This window comes from Panicum hallii, chromosome 1 (genome assembly GCF_002211085.1).
Source record: "Panicum hallii strain FIL2 chromosome 1, PHallii_v3.1, whole genome shotgun sequence".
Lineage (NCBI taxonomy): Eukaryota > Viridiplantae > Streptophyta > Magnoliopsida > Poales > Poaceae > Panicum > Panicum hallii.
Window position 1 is genome coordinate 56902439 of NC_038042.1, and position 13404 is coordinate 56915842.

Genomic DNA, 13404 nt, shown 5'->3' on the forward strand with positions numbered 1-13404 from the left:
GTGTTGCTGCTATGCTTGGTTGGTCTGGATGTGTTGGTCTAGGGACTCCTCAGTGTTGTTGGCTTGGACCCTCAGCTCGCCGAGCTGCTGAGTGACGGAGCTGAATCCTCGACTCGAAGTCGTGCATTGTGCAAGGTGTGAGACCTCGCTGGAGCTGGAGCTGGTGGACCGGCAAGCTGGGCTTGCCGTGCCCACTCGTCGGTACTCGCGCTATGCCATAACAACCCACCTGCCTCATGTGGATATGATGGCTGAGGCTGTGGAGGTGGTGGATTCGGTGCTGTTTCTGTTCTGGCCATACTCCGTGTCATCCTGCCAGGCAAACTAAAGACACTATGTCTACGGTTCACCTCTTGTGGGACGAGAGAGATGGTTAGTGACTGGCAGTTATACAAATGGTACCCCACGTTTGGTAACGGAATCTCATTTGCATAGCCCAAGGAGAAGAAAATCAAAGAGTCATTCGGGCCTTTCTTACGTGTGTGACTATAAATCAAATAAGACTCGTCGACAAGAACACGGAGGTCCTCAATGAAAGAAATTACATTCCCATCTAAGATTCCCATGCTATCCGGACATGGAATTGACCAGGTTTTTTTCCACGGCTGCAAAATTACAGGCCTTACCTTACAGAACCTGAATTTGGAAAATTGGGCTCCTGTAGATTTTCATAAAGTTCACTTATCATAGGCTACAAAGAAGCGTTTGTATCGCTGAAATCTTGCAGTTCCGACAAATATGTCTTGACCCACCCGTGTTGTTGGTTGCAGCAGGAATGGCATATAGGAAGTTAGCGTGGACAGTTTAGAAGATATCAGTATCAGTTACATCATGCAACCAAGGCGTTAAGATACCTTGGTGGCCCCGACACCATGGACTGCCGATGCAAATTTTTTGGCAAATGTAAAACCTTAAGAACTTTGCTATCTATACATGGAATCGAGCAGGTTTTTTTCCACGGCTATAGAATTAGAGGCCTCATTCTTGAGAACCTAAATTTTAAAAAGTAGGCTCCTGTAGATTTTCATAAAGTTCACTTAATATAGGCCACAAAGCAGCGTTTGTGTCGCTGAAATCTTGCAATTCCGACGAATATGTCTGGATCCACCCGTGTTTCGAGATGAGATGGCACATAGGAAGTTAGCGTGGGCTGTTTAGAAGATGTCAGTATTAGTTATATCGCGCAACCAAGATGTTAAGGTATGTTGGTGGCCCCAACACCGTGAACTGCCGATGCAGATTGCGTGGAGAATGTAAAACCTTGAGACTTTGCCATCTGAACATGGGATCATGCTATGATTTTTTCACGGCTGCAGAATTACAGGACTCACCCTAGAGAAACTAAATTGGAAATGGTTGGCCCATATTGATTTTTATAAAATTCACTTACCATAGGCCACAAAGCAGCGTGTGTATCTCTGAAATCTAGCAAGTCCAACGAATATGTCTAGACCCATACATGTTACGAGATGAGTTGGTTGCGGCAGGAATGGCATATAGGAAGTTAGCATGTACAATTTAGAAGATGTAAGTATCATTTACATTGTGCAACCAAGGCGTTAAGATACCTTGGTGGCCCCAACACCGTGGACTGCTGATGCAAATTTTGTGGCGAATTTAAAACCTTGAGAACTTTGCTATCTAGATATGGAATCGAGCATGTTTTTTTCCATAGCTATAGAATTACAAGCCTCACGCTTGAGAACCTAAATTGGAAAACGTGGGCCTCTTTAGATTTTCACAAAGTTCACATAACATAGGCCACAAAGCAGCTGCATTTGTATCGCTGAAATCTTGAAATTCCGACGAATATGTATGGACCCACCTGTGTTCCAAGATGAGTTGGTTGCACCAGGAATGGCACATAGGAAGTTAACATGGACAGTTTAGAAGATGTCAGTGTCAATTACATCGTGCAACTAAGGCGTTAAGGTACCTTGGTGGCCCGACACCGTGGACTGCCGATGCAGATTTCATGGCGAATGTAAAACCTTGACAACTTTGCTATCTGAATATGGAATTGAGCAGATTTTTTTTTCCATGACTGCAAAATTACAAGTCTCACCCTAGAGAACCTAAATTCAAAAAAGTGGTCTCTTGTAGATTTTCATAAAGTCCACTTATCATAGGCCATAAAGCAGCGTTTGTATAGCTCAAATCTTGCAATTCAGACGAATATGTCTGGACCCACCCGTGTCCCGAGATGAGTTGGTTGCAGTAGGAATTGCACATATAAAGTTAGCGTGGATAGTTTAGAAGATGTCAGTATAAATTACATCACGCAACCAAGGCCCTTGATGGCCCCGACACTGTGCACTACTGATGCAGATTTCGTGGCAAATGTAAAACTTGAGAACTTTGTATCTGGATATGGAATTGAGCAAGTTTTTTTCCACGGCCACAGAATTACAGGACTCACCCTAGATAACTTGAATCAGAAAAGGTCGGCCCTTGTAGATTTTTATAAAATTCACTTATCATAGGCCACAAAGTAGTGTTTGTATCGATAAAGTCTTTCAATTCCGACAAAGATGTCTAGACCCACTCGTGTTCCGAGATGCGTTGGTTGCGGCAGGAATGGCACATAGAAAGTTAGCGTGGACGGTTTATAAGATTTCAGCATCAATTACATCGCACAACCAAGGCATTAAGGTACCTTGGTGGCCCCGACACCGTGCACTGCCGTTGCAGATTTTGTTGTGAATGTAAAACCTTTAGAACTTTTCCATCTGGACATAGGATCATGCTAGGTTTTTTCAAGACTGCAGAATTATAGGCCTCATCCTAAAGAACCTAAATTGGAAAAAGTGAGGCCCTGTAGATTTTTATAAAATTCATTTATCATAGGCCACAAAGCATCGTTTATATCGTTGAAATCTTGCAATTCCGATGAAGATGTCTGGACCCACCTGTGTTCCGAGATGAATTGATTGCAGCAGGAATGGCACATAGAAAATTAGCATGGATAGTTTAGAAGATGATAGTATCAATTACATTGTGCAACCAAGGTGTTAGGATACCTTGGTGGCCCCGACACCGTGGACTTACGATGCAGATTTTGTGACGAATGTAAAACCTTGAGAACTTTGCCATCTAGACATGGGATCATGTTAGAGTTTTTCTCACGGCTACAGAATTACAGGCCTCATCATAGAAAATCTGAACCGGGAAAAGTAGGCTCCTTTATATTCTCATAAAACTTGCTTATCATATGCCACAAAGCAGCGTTTGTATCGCTGAAATCTTGCAATTCTGACGAAGATGTCTAGACCGACCCTATTCCGAGATGAGTTGGTTGCACTAGGAATGGCACATTGAAAATTAGTGTGGACAGTTTAGAAGATATCGGTATCAATTACATCACGCAACCAAGGTGTTAAGGTACCTTGGTGACCCCGACACCGTGGACTGCGATGCAAATTTCGTGACGAATATAAAACCTTGGGAACTTTGCCATCTGGATATGGGATCATGCTAGGTTTTTTCCATGGCTGCAGAATTATAGGCCTCACCCTAAAGAATCTAAATTGGAAAAGGTGGGCCTTTCTTGCAATTCCGACGAAGATGACTGGACCGACCCGTGTTCCGAGACGAGTTGGTTACGGCAGGAATGGCACATAGTAAGTTTGCGTGGACAGTTTAGAAGATGTTCAGTATAAATTATATCGCACAACCAAGGTGTAAAGATACCTTGGTGGCCTTGTTACCATCGTCTGCCGATGCAGATTTCGTGGCGAATGTAAAACCTTGAGAACTTTGTCATCTGGATATGGGATTATGTTAGGTTTTTTCCATAGCTGCAAAATTACAGGCCTTATCCTAAACAACCTGAATTGGAAAAACTAGAAATATTACAAGATGTTAGCATCAATTACACCGTGCAACCAAGGCGTTAAGTACCTTGGTGACCCTGACACCGTCCACTGTCGATGCAGATTTTGTTGGGAATGTAAAAGCTTGAGAATTTTGCCTTTTGGATATTGGATCATGCTAGATTTTTTTCACGGCTGCAGAATTATAGGCCTCAACTTAGGCTGGTGCCAATGGGGGGCGGTACCGCCCCCCTATCGGCGCGGCGCGGGCAGGAGGCGGTCGAGTGGGAGAGAGAGGGCGGGATGGATCCCGCCGGACGGGAGCGGGCGCTATCGCCCCGCTCTCACCTGCGTTGGCAGGCGCGCGGGGCGGGACGCGGGAGGCGGGCGGGAGCGAGGCGGCGCGCTGGCGTCGGCGTGCGTGGGCGAGAGGGATGGGGCGGGAGTGACGTGGCGCGTTTCTATTGGTCCACGCGGACTATCCGTTGAATTAGCCGTTATTTGACCGTCTGAACTCCAAAAAATTCAAAAAAATTGTAAAAAAATTCCAAATTTTATCCCTAACCCCCCTATAAATACCCCACCCGGGTTTCACTCCTTCCCCACCCCATTTGAGCTCCTTTCTCCCATCCACACTTCAATTTCACTCTTCTCGACGCCATGTCTTCATCTACCACGAATTCGAGTGAAGGAATGGAGGCTGAAATGATCGATGCGTTCGAAGCGGAGTATGAGGAGGCGATGCTCAATCTTGAAGAGGATTTAAGCAGAAGGCGACGTCGTCGATGCTACATCAGGCGTGATCGTGAGGGTGCTCAAGTCTAGGTTCAATATTATAGCAGTTCCCGGACGCTCTTACTCACAGCGTACTCTTGGGTTGATCATGTGTGCATGTGTCATCCTACACAACATGATCATCGATGACAGAGCGTGATACCGATTTGGACGAGATCTATGAGATAGTTGCATCCAATATCGGTCCGGCGATCCACAATGATGCACCACCAAGCCTAGCTGCCAGAATTCAGATGGATATCGAGATGAGGGACTCACCGATGTATGCACAGCTCCAGCAGGATTTGGTTGAGCATGTGTGGGCACATAGTCATCCTTAAATTTATGTAATTTTTTTATTTATTATGTAATTTTTTATTTATTATATAATTTTTTTATTTATTATGTAAGCGGTAATTTTTTTAAGTTGAATAAAATTTATTTATTGAATTCTTTTGCGTATTCGAACAAAGGAGGTTGAAATAATTAAATCTGGAAAAGAAAAGCTGACGTGGAGGAGAGAGAAATGAGAGCTGGCACTATAGCCTGTGCATTGGAGGGGTGGGGTGAGAGTGGAGTGAGAGTGGGGGTGAGAGCTAACGTGGCGGGGAGATATCTCCCCCCACCACTGGACTCAGCGTTATAGAATTTGAATTGGAAAAGTGGGCCCCTATAAATTTTTATAATATTCACTTGTTATAGACCACAAAGCAGCATTTGTATCGTTGAAATCTTGCAATTCCAACAAACGAAGATGTGTGGACCCACTCGTGTCCCGAGATGAAATGGCACATAGAAAATTAGCGTGGACAGTTAAGAATATGTCAGTATCAATTACATCGTGCATTACATCACGCAACCAAGGCATTGTGCATTACATCGCGCAATCAAGGCACTATGGTACTGGCTCCGAGATCGTGGACCGCCAATGTAGATTTTGCGACGAATGTAAAATTTTGAGAACTTTGACATCCGAATATAGGATTATAGTAAATTTTTTTCACGGCTGCATAATTAGTATTTATGAAATAACCCCGTGGTTTCCATCCAGGTTTTACAAATAGGCCGCCGGTTCGCATCGGCTCCTTCTCCGGCCCGTCCGCCGGTGTTTGCTGCCGCCGCCGGCCACCGACCTGCCACCGCAACCGGAAGCGCACAATACCCGTCCCTGAAGCACCTACCACCAGCTCTCCACTCCCCCAGGATGGAGCCAAGGACCTGACGAGGCGCTAACGATTCGACCAAACCGAGGCTGGGCAGCCACCATCCGTGCGTCTGAAGCTCGCGAGATCGGGCGTCCATGGCGGCGGCTTTGTCCGTGGCAAGCACGCCTTCGTCTCGTCCTCGGACCGCTGCAGCCGATGCATCAAAACCGCGGCCGTGAATTTGGATGCCGGCTCCGCATCGCTGGAGATCACACAGCTCCGGCGCCCCATCCAATTTCACCTCGCTCAAGATGGCAATGCGCCGATTGCACATATTTTTTACTGTGATTCTATACTGCTTCGCATTGGAAGATTGTGCGACGAACAGTGGACGAATGAAATAGGAGGTATTCGCGGTCTGGCCTATCTGGAGATGCAGTTGAAAGCAAATAAGCTTCCACATGGAACGATAGGATTGGTTCAGAATTGGAGTCATTCTCCCCATGGCAATTGGGCCCCAGACGCCACCGTTTCGATTGAGATAGACCGGACCGTGCCTTAGCATCATCATAAACACTACGGTCATGGCCCAATTGTATGCTAGCCCGCATGGTTTCTTCTGAAGAAAATCATTTTTGTCACTGTGCTAATTAGATTCATGCATAGCTTAATTACCCATGATATAAATCAAACTTAGATATGACATAAGTAAAGACTTATGCCATGAGTGTATCAGTACAATGCAATGATCAGAACCAATGCAATGCGAGCGCATCTTTCCCAAAACTCAGATGAGACATGAAAGTTGTGAAGTACTCGGAAGATCGGAAGATCCATGGAGTGCGCCTCGAGCAAGGATTCGCAGCTTTGGAGCTTTCGTTACCGTGGTGCGGGACCATGAAACACAACGACGATAAGCCGGGCCGCCGGTAAAGCCATGCAAGGAATGCAGGGATGAAAGAAAAGCCTACGGGAGAGAGAGCTTCTCTCCCCTCGCGTCGCTCTCGCGAGCGACTCGGGGGGGGGGGGGGGGGGGGGGGGGCGTGGGCGGCCGGCCAACCTGCCCACCACCGCCCCCCAGCAAACCTTGCCCAGCCGGCGGCAGCGGCGGCCAGCAGCGGCCTGAAGCCGGTGTCCGTGCGCGCTCTGCCACTCTCCCTCCTCTTCTTTCCCTCTCTCCCTCCCCCTCGCCAACCACAACACCCGGGTCGGATCTCCGCTCTTCCTCTCCAAGGTCGTTGTCTGCTCGCTGGTATGGATCCTCTACCACCGGATCTGCTTGTTCCGACCCTGGATCTCCTTGCTCCGGCCTCGGATCTTTGATCTCCCGGGCTGGATCTTTCGTTTTTCCCTACTGCTTATGACGGCTGCTGCTGCTCACCGCTGCGCTCGTCGTTGCTCGCCGCTGATGCGGTACTGGTTGTGCCCACCGGCGTGGCCCTGGATCTTCACTGTTCTGGGCACTAGGATTTTGTTGCTGATGGTGGTGGTTGCCTGCCACTGACTGTTAGGTCGCTTCCGTCGTGGGGTCGTCGGCGTGGGCAGGATGTTGTATTGGGGTTGCGGCCGACGCTGGTCGCTTCTGCCCGCGGTCTCTCGTCTCCGGGCCGCCATCATCTTCGCTGCTCTTGCTCTGGAGAGAGGTTCTGTGCCGTGCGTGTGTGCTCCTCAATCGTGACCATGGTCCGCCTGCTGGTTCAACTGCTGGATCTCTGTGGAGTATTGTGCGGTGTTGGGTCGGGTGCCACAAGCGAATGCTCTACCCAACTTCTATACCGGTGCTGACAACGGATACATTCTCAGGTGTAGCATACCCTGCTGGGGGGGGGGGTGTTGTCGTGCTTACCAAACCTGTTGGTCTTGCCAAATGTAAATCGGTCCGTTTCTGAACGGACCGACGACGGCGGCGTTCTTAGCATCGTGGCCTTCTTGAAAGCGTCATCTTGCATGGTCGTCCACTCTTTGCTTTCGGTGATCTGAATCTTTTTCTTAATGGGTGATCATGGTTTCTTTGTATGCACAAGGCTACAGTAGGTCGTTTGGTGTGGGTACGGTGCATGTGGATTCTTTCATGCTGTTGCTGTTGTTTTAGTTTTAGATCGCGTGTACTCGTGTGCCACCACCTGTGTGGTAGTTTTATAACTCTACGTTTCGAGGATTCTGAAAATGTTATTGTAATTTTTTCTCTTAATGAAACACGTGCTCGCCAAAAAAAAAAGCCTACGACGATCACCTCCGGCTTATGGGCCCTCGCCGACGCGACGCTGCCAATGACCGCCGTGCAGTGAGTGGAAGACTGGAAGGGTAGAGACTAATAACTAGAGGGGAAGTGCCAGAATTAGGGCCCACCACAAGCCAAGATTTCCGTCGATTTTGTCTGCCGGCTGCCGGCTGCTACCAACATGAACGAGCAAGAAAGTTTAAACCTAAACCCTTTGTTCGAGGGCCTGGTCTCGTGCTTGGAATTTTTCATAAAAAAGGTTAAAAAATTAAATTCGAAAAAGGGGTGCCACTTTGAAAAATTTCCAAAAACGGATACCTCCCGATCAACGGGCGGGAGGCGTGGGGCCGGACACCTCACGCCCATTCAACGGGCAGGAGGTGCCTCTTCACGAATAAGAAATTTTTCTTATTCGTGAACAGGCCCCTCCCGCGGCGGCAAAGGCATCCCGCCCGCCCAACGTGCGGGATGTGCCCTTTTTCTTATATTTTTATTCAAATTTATATTTTACAAACTATTTAAAATTCATACTTTTTTCAAATACAAGATTTATTCGTCATACTTTTTTATATACATTTTATATTAGTTCAATTTTACGAAGAAGATTACGGTATCTGAAACTCGTACGAAGATGGTTAAGCGTTAACGTTTTGCAACGTAGAATCCAAATATTACGATAGTACGATACATCAAGCCATGAAAATAAAATAGTATGATACAAAAAAATAGTTAAATATTCAGAGTCCATCGAATCAGGAGTATCTGCTCCGCCTGTCCCGATCCTTGCGCTCTCTTGGTCCTCCCCCTGGTCCTAGACCGTCGGCGTATGTGCCCCTCCGAGTACGTGAGTGCATCTGAAGCACGGTGAGGACGAGGCGGAGGAGGCGCCGGCGTGAACGGGTCATCCTGGGACTGTAGAGGTGGAGCGTCATACATCTGGAAGGAGCCAATGATGTCTAGCCCGCGGCCGCCGCCCTCCAACTCCGACAAACTGACGGAGCTGCCGTCCCAGTCCGGCACACCGAATAGACCACCGTGTGCAGGAGCTCCCATCGACCACGAATGCTGAGTATAGCCCTGAGAATACGGAGCAGCTGGCGTCAAACCCGACGGGAGAGATGTTCCTGGAGCATAGCCGCCAAACGTCTGAGGCTCCATTCTTGCAGGAGGAGGCCCCATTGCCGTCGAGTGCATGACTATAAAAATAAACAAAATTAGTCGTGTAAATCAAAGTTGATCGAAATGGCAATTATAAAGGACTTACAGCTCGAACTGGCAGCAGTACCGCTGGACGCTGCGTGCGGTGCTGCAGAAGTCGATGGGCCAGCTGTGTACACGTGGGCGGAAGCATGAGATGAATTGGAGGCCCCCACGTCGTCTTTGCTGCAACACGTCAGTGTACGTAACGCTCGCGTTAAGTTGTCATGAATCCGACGAAAGCTCTCTTTGTACTGTGCCTCCGGTACACGTACTTCACGGTCAAACAACATGATCTGAGATGCAGCTTCGACCTCCGCGCAGTGGATCAGATCGATCTGCATGAGTAATGGGAAGCAGAGTAATATTGTTATCGATTTTTTTAAAAAAATTTATATGTATACAAAAGAGTATGGTGAATAAATTTTGTATTTAAAAAAGTATGAATTTTAAATAGTTTGTAAAATACAAATTCAAACAAAAAATAAGAAAAAAGAAGAAAAAGAGCACATCCCGCCCGTTGGGCGGGCGGGAAGCCTTTGCCACCGCGGGAGGGGCTTCTTCACAAATAAGAAAAGTTTCTTATTCGTGAAGAGGCACCTCCCGCCCATTGAATGGGCGGAAGGTATCCGGCCCCACGCTATTTTTAGAATTTTTTCAAATCGGCACCTTTTTCGAATTTAATTTTTTAACCTTTTTTTAAAAAAATTCTCGCGCTTGTACCCTATGATGGGCCGCAGCCCACACTTTTATTCGAGGGCTTTCGGCCCATATATAAGATTCCGCTCGAACCAGTCCACCAAAAAAAGGTCAGCACGCGAAAGATCTCGAGATATTTTACGATCCGCTGGGCCCAGATGCCGACGCTTTTGACCCCACGCCCCCGTCCCCGCCCAACTCGGATCTTCTCATTCTCACTACGGATAAGCTCCCGCTTCCGATCTCACACACCGATCAACACTCGCCTCCCGCCGCCACCTCGCGTTCCCCGATTCCTCTGCTCCGCCGTCCACGCGAACGCCGAAGCCCCATCTCTGAATCCTGACCACCGCCGCAAGCCCGCAGGCGGAAGCGGACACCAATGGCGCTCCTCGCGCCGAGCCCGCGCGCGCTCTGCGTGCGGGAGGTCGCGGCGGCGGCGGCGCCGCCCCCGCACTCGTCAGCCGCTTGCTCGAACGTCGGCGGCGGGGCGGCCGGGCGGGCCCTGTGGGTGTGGAACGGCGGCGGGAGGGGGAGGAGGAGGGAGCGCCGGGAGAGGGTCAGGGCGGAGGCCTACTTTTGGGACGTGTCCAAGCCGGTGGAGATGGAGGAGATCGACAGCATGGAGAAGCTCGACGAGGCGCTCAGGTGGTCCGTCGAGAACAACCAGGCCGTCATCATCGACTGGTACGTACGACTACTACCACCGTTCTGCCCGGCTTAACAATGCTGCAGCTTATTAAATTACTCCATGTCTCCATGGACCTGTCTGGTGTGTGGCCAATGATCCAGATACTGATTGTCATTATAAAACAACTGAGAAGCTTCCTCGCTTTAATCGACGTGCTAATCTTAAACCGCTCTAGATATATTATAATACTTCATCAGAAGTTGAGATGTTGTTTATTTTTTCCAAGGTCTGAGATATTGTTTATTGTTGCCAGGATGGCTAGTTGGTGTCGGAAATGCATTTACCTGAAGCCCAGACTGGAGAAGATAGCAGGAGAATATCCAGGGTTAGTGTAAATTCACCACTGTGGAATGTTAGATTGGCACAAGTTCCAATTCTGTATATTGATCTGTTATTCTGTAAACTGATGCCAAGCTCTGAATATACTCATCACATATTGTGAAATGTGTTAATGATTTGTTGGATTAAATCTTGCATCAAATTTCTGTTGCAGAGTCAGGTTTTACTTTGTTGATGTCAATAAAGTTCCACAAGCGGTGGTAAAAAGAGGAAATATAACCGTAAGTCAGCAAATTCTAGCGTTTCTTCACAAGATTGTAATTGATTTAGAGTGACTCTGAAGATTTCTGATTCATTTTCTTTGGAACAATTGACTCTGAAAGCAGCTGACTCTTTTATCTTTCTCTGTGCTGGGCATGCGGCTTTTCCATTGGCCTGTACGTGTACCTTCAGAAAATGCCCACAATTCAGGTACCACCATATTATTCCATCAGTTAACTCCCATTCCTATATGATTGGAATCATAAAACGTTGAATTGTTGATCCTAAACTACGCATTGATATCCAGTTATGGAAGGATGGAGAATGGAAAGCAGAGGTAATAGGAGGCCATAAAGCTTGGCTTGTGATGGATGAGGTTAGAGAAATGATCCAGAAGAACAAATAACTAAACACCCAAGCAGTGCAATTGATATTGTACTGCAAAATGTATATATAGAGAGATGTCAGCTGACCTCTTCATATGCTAAGTCAGCAATCAAATCAATAAATCTATATTTCAGCTCCTTATCACAGCAGAGCTGGTCAACACTGTTTTGATCTCCAATTGGATTGCTCAAATGTACAAATGTTCTGCCTATAACACAGAAGCCAACAACTATATTCACAGGAAGATGGGACACAGGGACATCATTTTATCTAATTTATTTCTCCTTACCCAATTCCACTGCTCAATTCTAATTTTATACCGTTGGAATTAGATAAATTTTGATCCAAGAGTACACATTCATAGCCAGTTATTGAAGTATGGAGAAGGGAAAGCAGAAGCACTAGGAGGCCATATGCTTAAGAGGATGAGGTTAGAGAAATGACCCAGAAGAACAGGTGATCAAATACCCTAGGCGTGCCATTGACACTGGTACTATAAACCAGATCATCGCTTAAGACATTAAGTTGTACTAATCAATCACGCTATATTTCAGCTCCTTATCATAGCAGAGCTAGTCAAGCCTCTTTCTATCTTCCAATAATCCAGTCTTCCAACTTTGCTGTTCTTCTGGATCATTTCCAACAAGAGCCAACAAGCAGTGTATTCACAAGAAGAAAGAGCAATCATGTTATAAAGAATCAATAATCCAGTCTTCCGATTCTTTTCAATCGATATATCTACAAGATTACATCTATCCCACTTACATCAGAACTCAAATACTATTTCCATAAGCAACCGTATAGCAAACCAATTACTATTCAGAGTGACCAAACTACCCGCTCCGGGGGCATCTCAATCCTCACGGCTAACCCTGCGGCGCGACGCCGCGGACGACAGCGACGGCGACGTCGAGGGCTCGTCGGTGCCGACGGGGACGTCGGAGAGCGGCGCCAGCACGCGCCTGATGCTCATGGACCGCATCGGCCGGAAGCTGAGGGACCTGAGCCCGCCGTCCTTGGAGAAGACGTTGGACGAGTTGCGGAGGATGAGGTAGACCAGCCCCTGGACGAGCACGAACACGGCGACCTTGACGAGCGCGTCGCGGAGCTCCGGCGAGAGCGAGAGGAAGGAGGCGTCCATGGCTAACGGTCGATCGGCGGCGAGAGGAGAGCAGAGGACCAGAGGTTGTTGGCAAAGGGATGGAGAGGCGTGTGGATGCGCGTATGACCTTGAGATGCAGAGATGTCACGGTTGTGCAGTGGCGGTAGTCCTCTCCTGCTTGCTCGCTTTATATAGAGCCACTTGGCTTGTGGGTTTGGAGCATGTGCTCTTGCAGCTGCAGCTTGCAACTTGTTTTTCCTTGCCCGTACACGCAAGCGGTGAAGTGGTGTGGGTTTCCGGTTTCGTAGGTATCTTCGTTTTGTGAAGCTGGGATATACTAGTATTAGTTTGCTTTGCAAGGAAGAAGAGGTCCATGCTCGTAACTGTTCACGTTTTCTGCTTGCTCAATTGACCGCGCAAGTGTGTGGACATCTTTGCTTACCAGAGCGGTTTGACCTGACATCTGTCAAAAGTGAGAGGTGATGTGGCATCCTTATTCTCTCCATCTAGACGATGGCGTATCTGATCCACCCCTTTCTGAGCAGTCGCTATCTTGGAAGCAGTTTCTTATATACTCACGAAACCAATCGGATTAACCACCTGACTTAGGGCGTAAGGTTTTGATTGGTTAATCTTGGAAGGATAGAAAAGAACGCATTGATCAAAGATCAGAGTTTTTTTTTGCGCGGAAAAGACCAGAGTATTTGAGTTGACTTACAATCAGATCCAGCGAGAAAACGGTGCACGTCGATATATTTCGAGATATTCCGATTCACAATGAGCGTAACCGGAAAACAAGAAAAATACCCATCTCGCATTCCCCCCTTCTTCCAGAA

The 13404-nt window shown here is 47.5% G+C and overlaps 2 protein-coding genes across 3 annotated transcripts; one reads left to right on the forward strand and one right to left on the reverse strand.

Annotated features, from left to right (window-relative positions):
- The first annotated feature begins 10083 nt into the window (after positions 1 to 10083).
- On the forward strand, positions 10084 to 11644 carry LOC112878331 (thioredoxin-like 3-1, chloroplastic). 2 transcript variants are annotated; one of them, XM_025942785.1, is made up of 5 exons: positions 10084 to 10535; positions 10793 to 10864; positions 11033 to 11099; positions 11205 to 11289; positions 11387 to 11644. In XM_025942785.1, the coding sequence occupies exons 1-5, from the start codon at positions 10231 to 10233 to the stop codon at positions 11431 to 11433; spliced, it is 576 nt and encodes a 191-aa protein (XP_025798570.1). In that variant the 5' UTR covers positions 10084 to 10230; the 3' UTR covers positions 11434 to 11644. The 2 variants fall into 2 exon arrangements, with proteins under 2 accessions (XP_025798570.1, XP_025798577.1); XM_025942792.1 differs by having other exon boundaries at positions 10104 to 10535; positions 11272 to 11289; positions 11387 to 11639.
- Positions 11645 to 11994: 350 nt separating this feature from the next.
- LOC112878343 lies at positions 11995 to 12839 on the reverse strand. The gene has a single exon (XM_025942803.1). The coding sequence runs from the start codon at positions 12605 to 12607 to the stop codon at positions 12320 to 12322; it is 288 nt and encodes a 95-aa protein (XP_025798588.1). The 5' UTR covers positions 12608 to 12839; the 3' UTR covers positions 11995 to 12319.
- Positions 12840 to 13404: the final 565 nt, after the last annotated feature.

Coding starts and splice junctions, on each gene's coding strand:
- LOC112878331 (XM_025942785.1), top strand. CDS start 10,231: ATGGCGCTCCTCGCGCCGAGCCCGCGCGCGCTCTGCGTGCGGGAGGTC. Junction 10,536..10,792: donor CAGGCCGTCATCATCGACTG/GTACGTACGACT, acceptor TATTGTTGCCAG/GATGGCTAGTTGGTGTCGGA. Junction 11,100..11,204: donor TAAAAAGAGGAAATATAACC/GTAAGTCAGCAA, acceptor CTCTGAAAGCAG/CTGACTCTTTTATCTTTCTC.
- LOC112878343 (XM_025942803.1), bottom strand. CDS start 12,607: ATGGACGCCTCCTTCCTCTCGCTCTCGCCGGAGCTCCGCGACGCGCTC.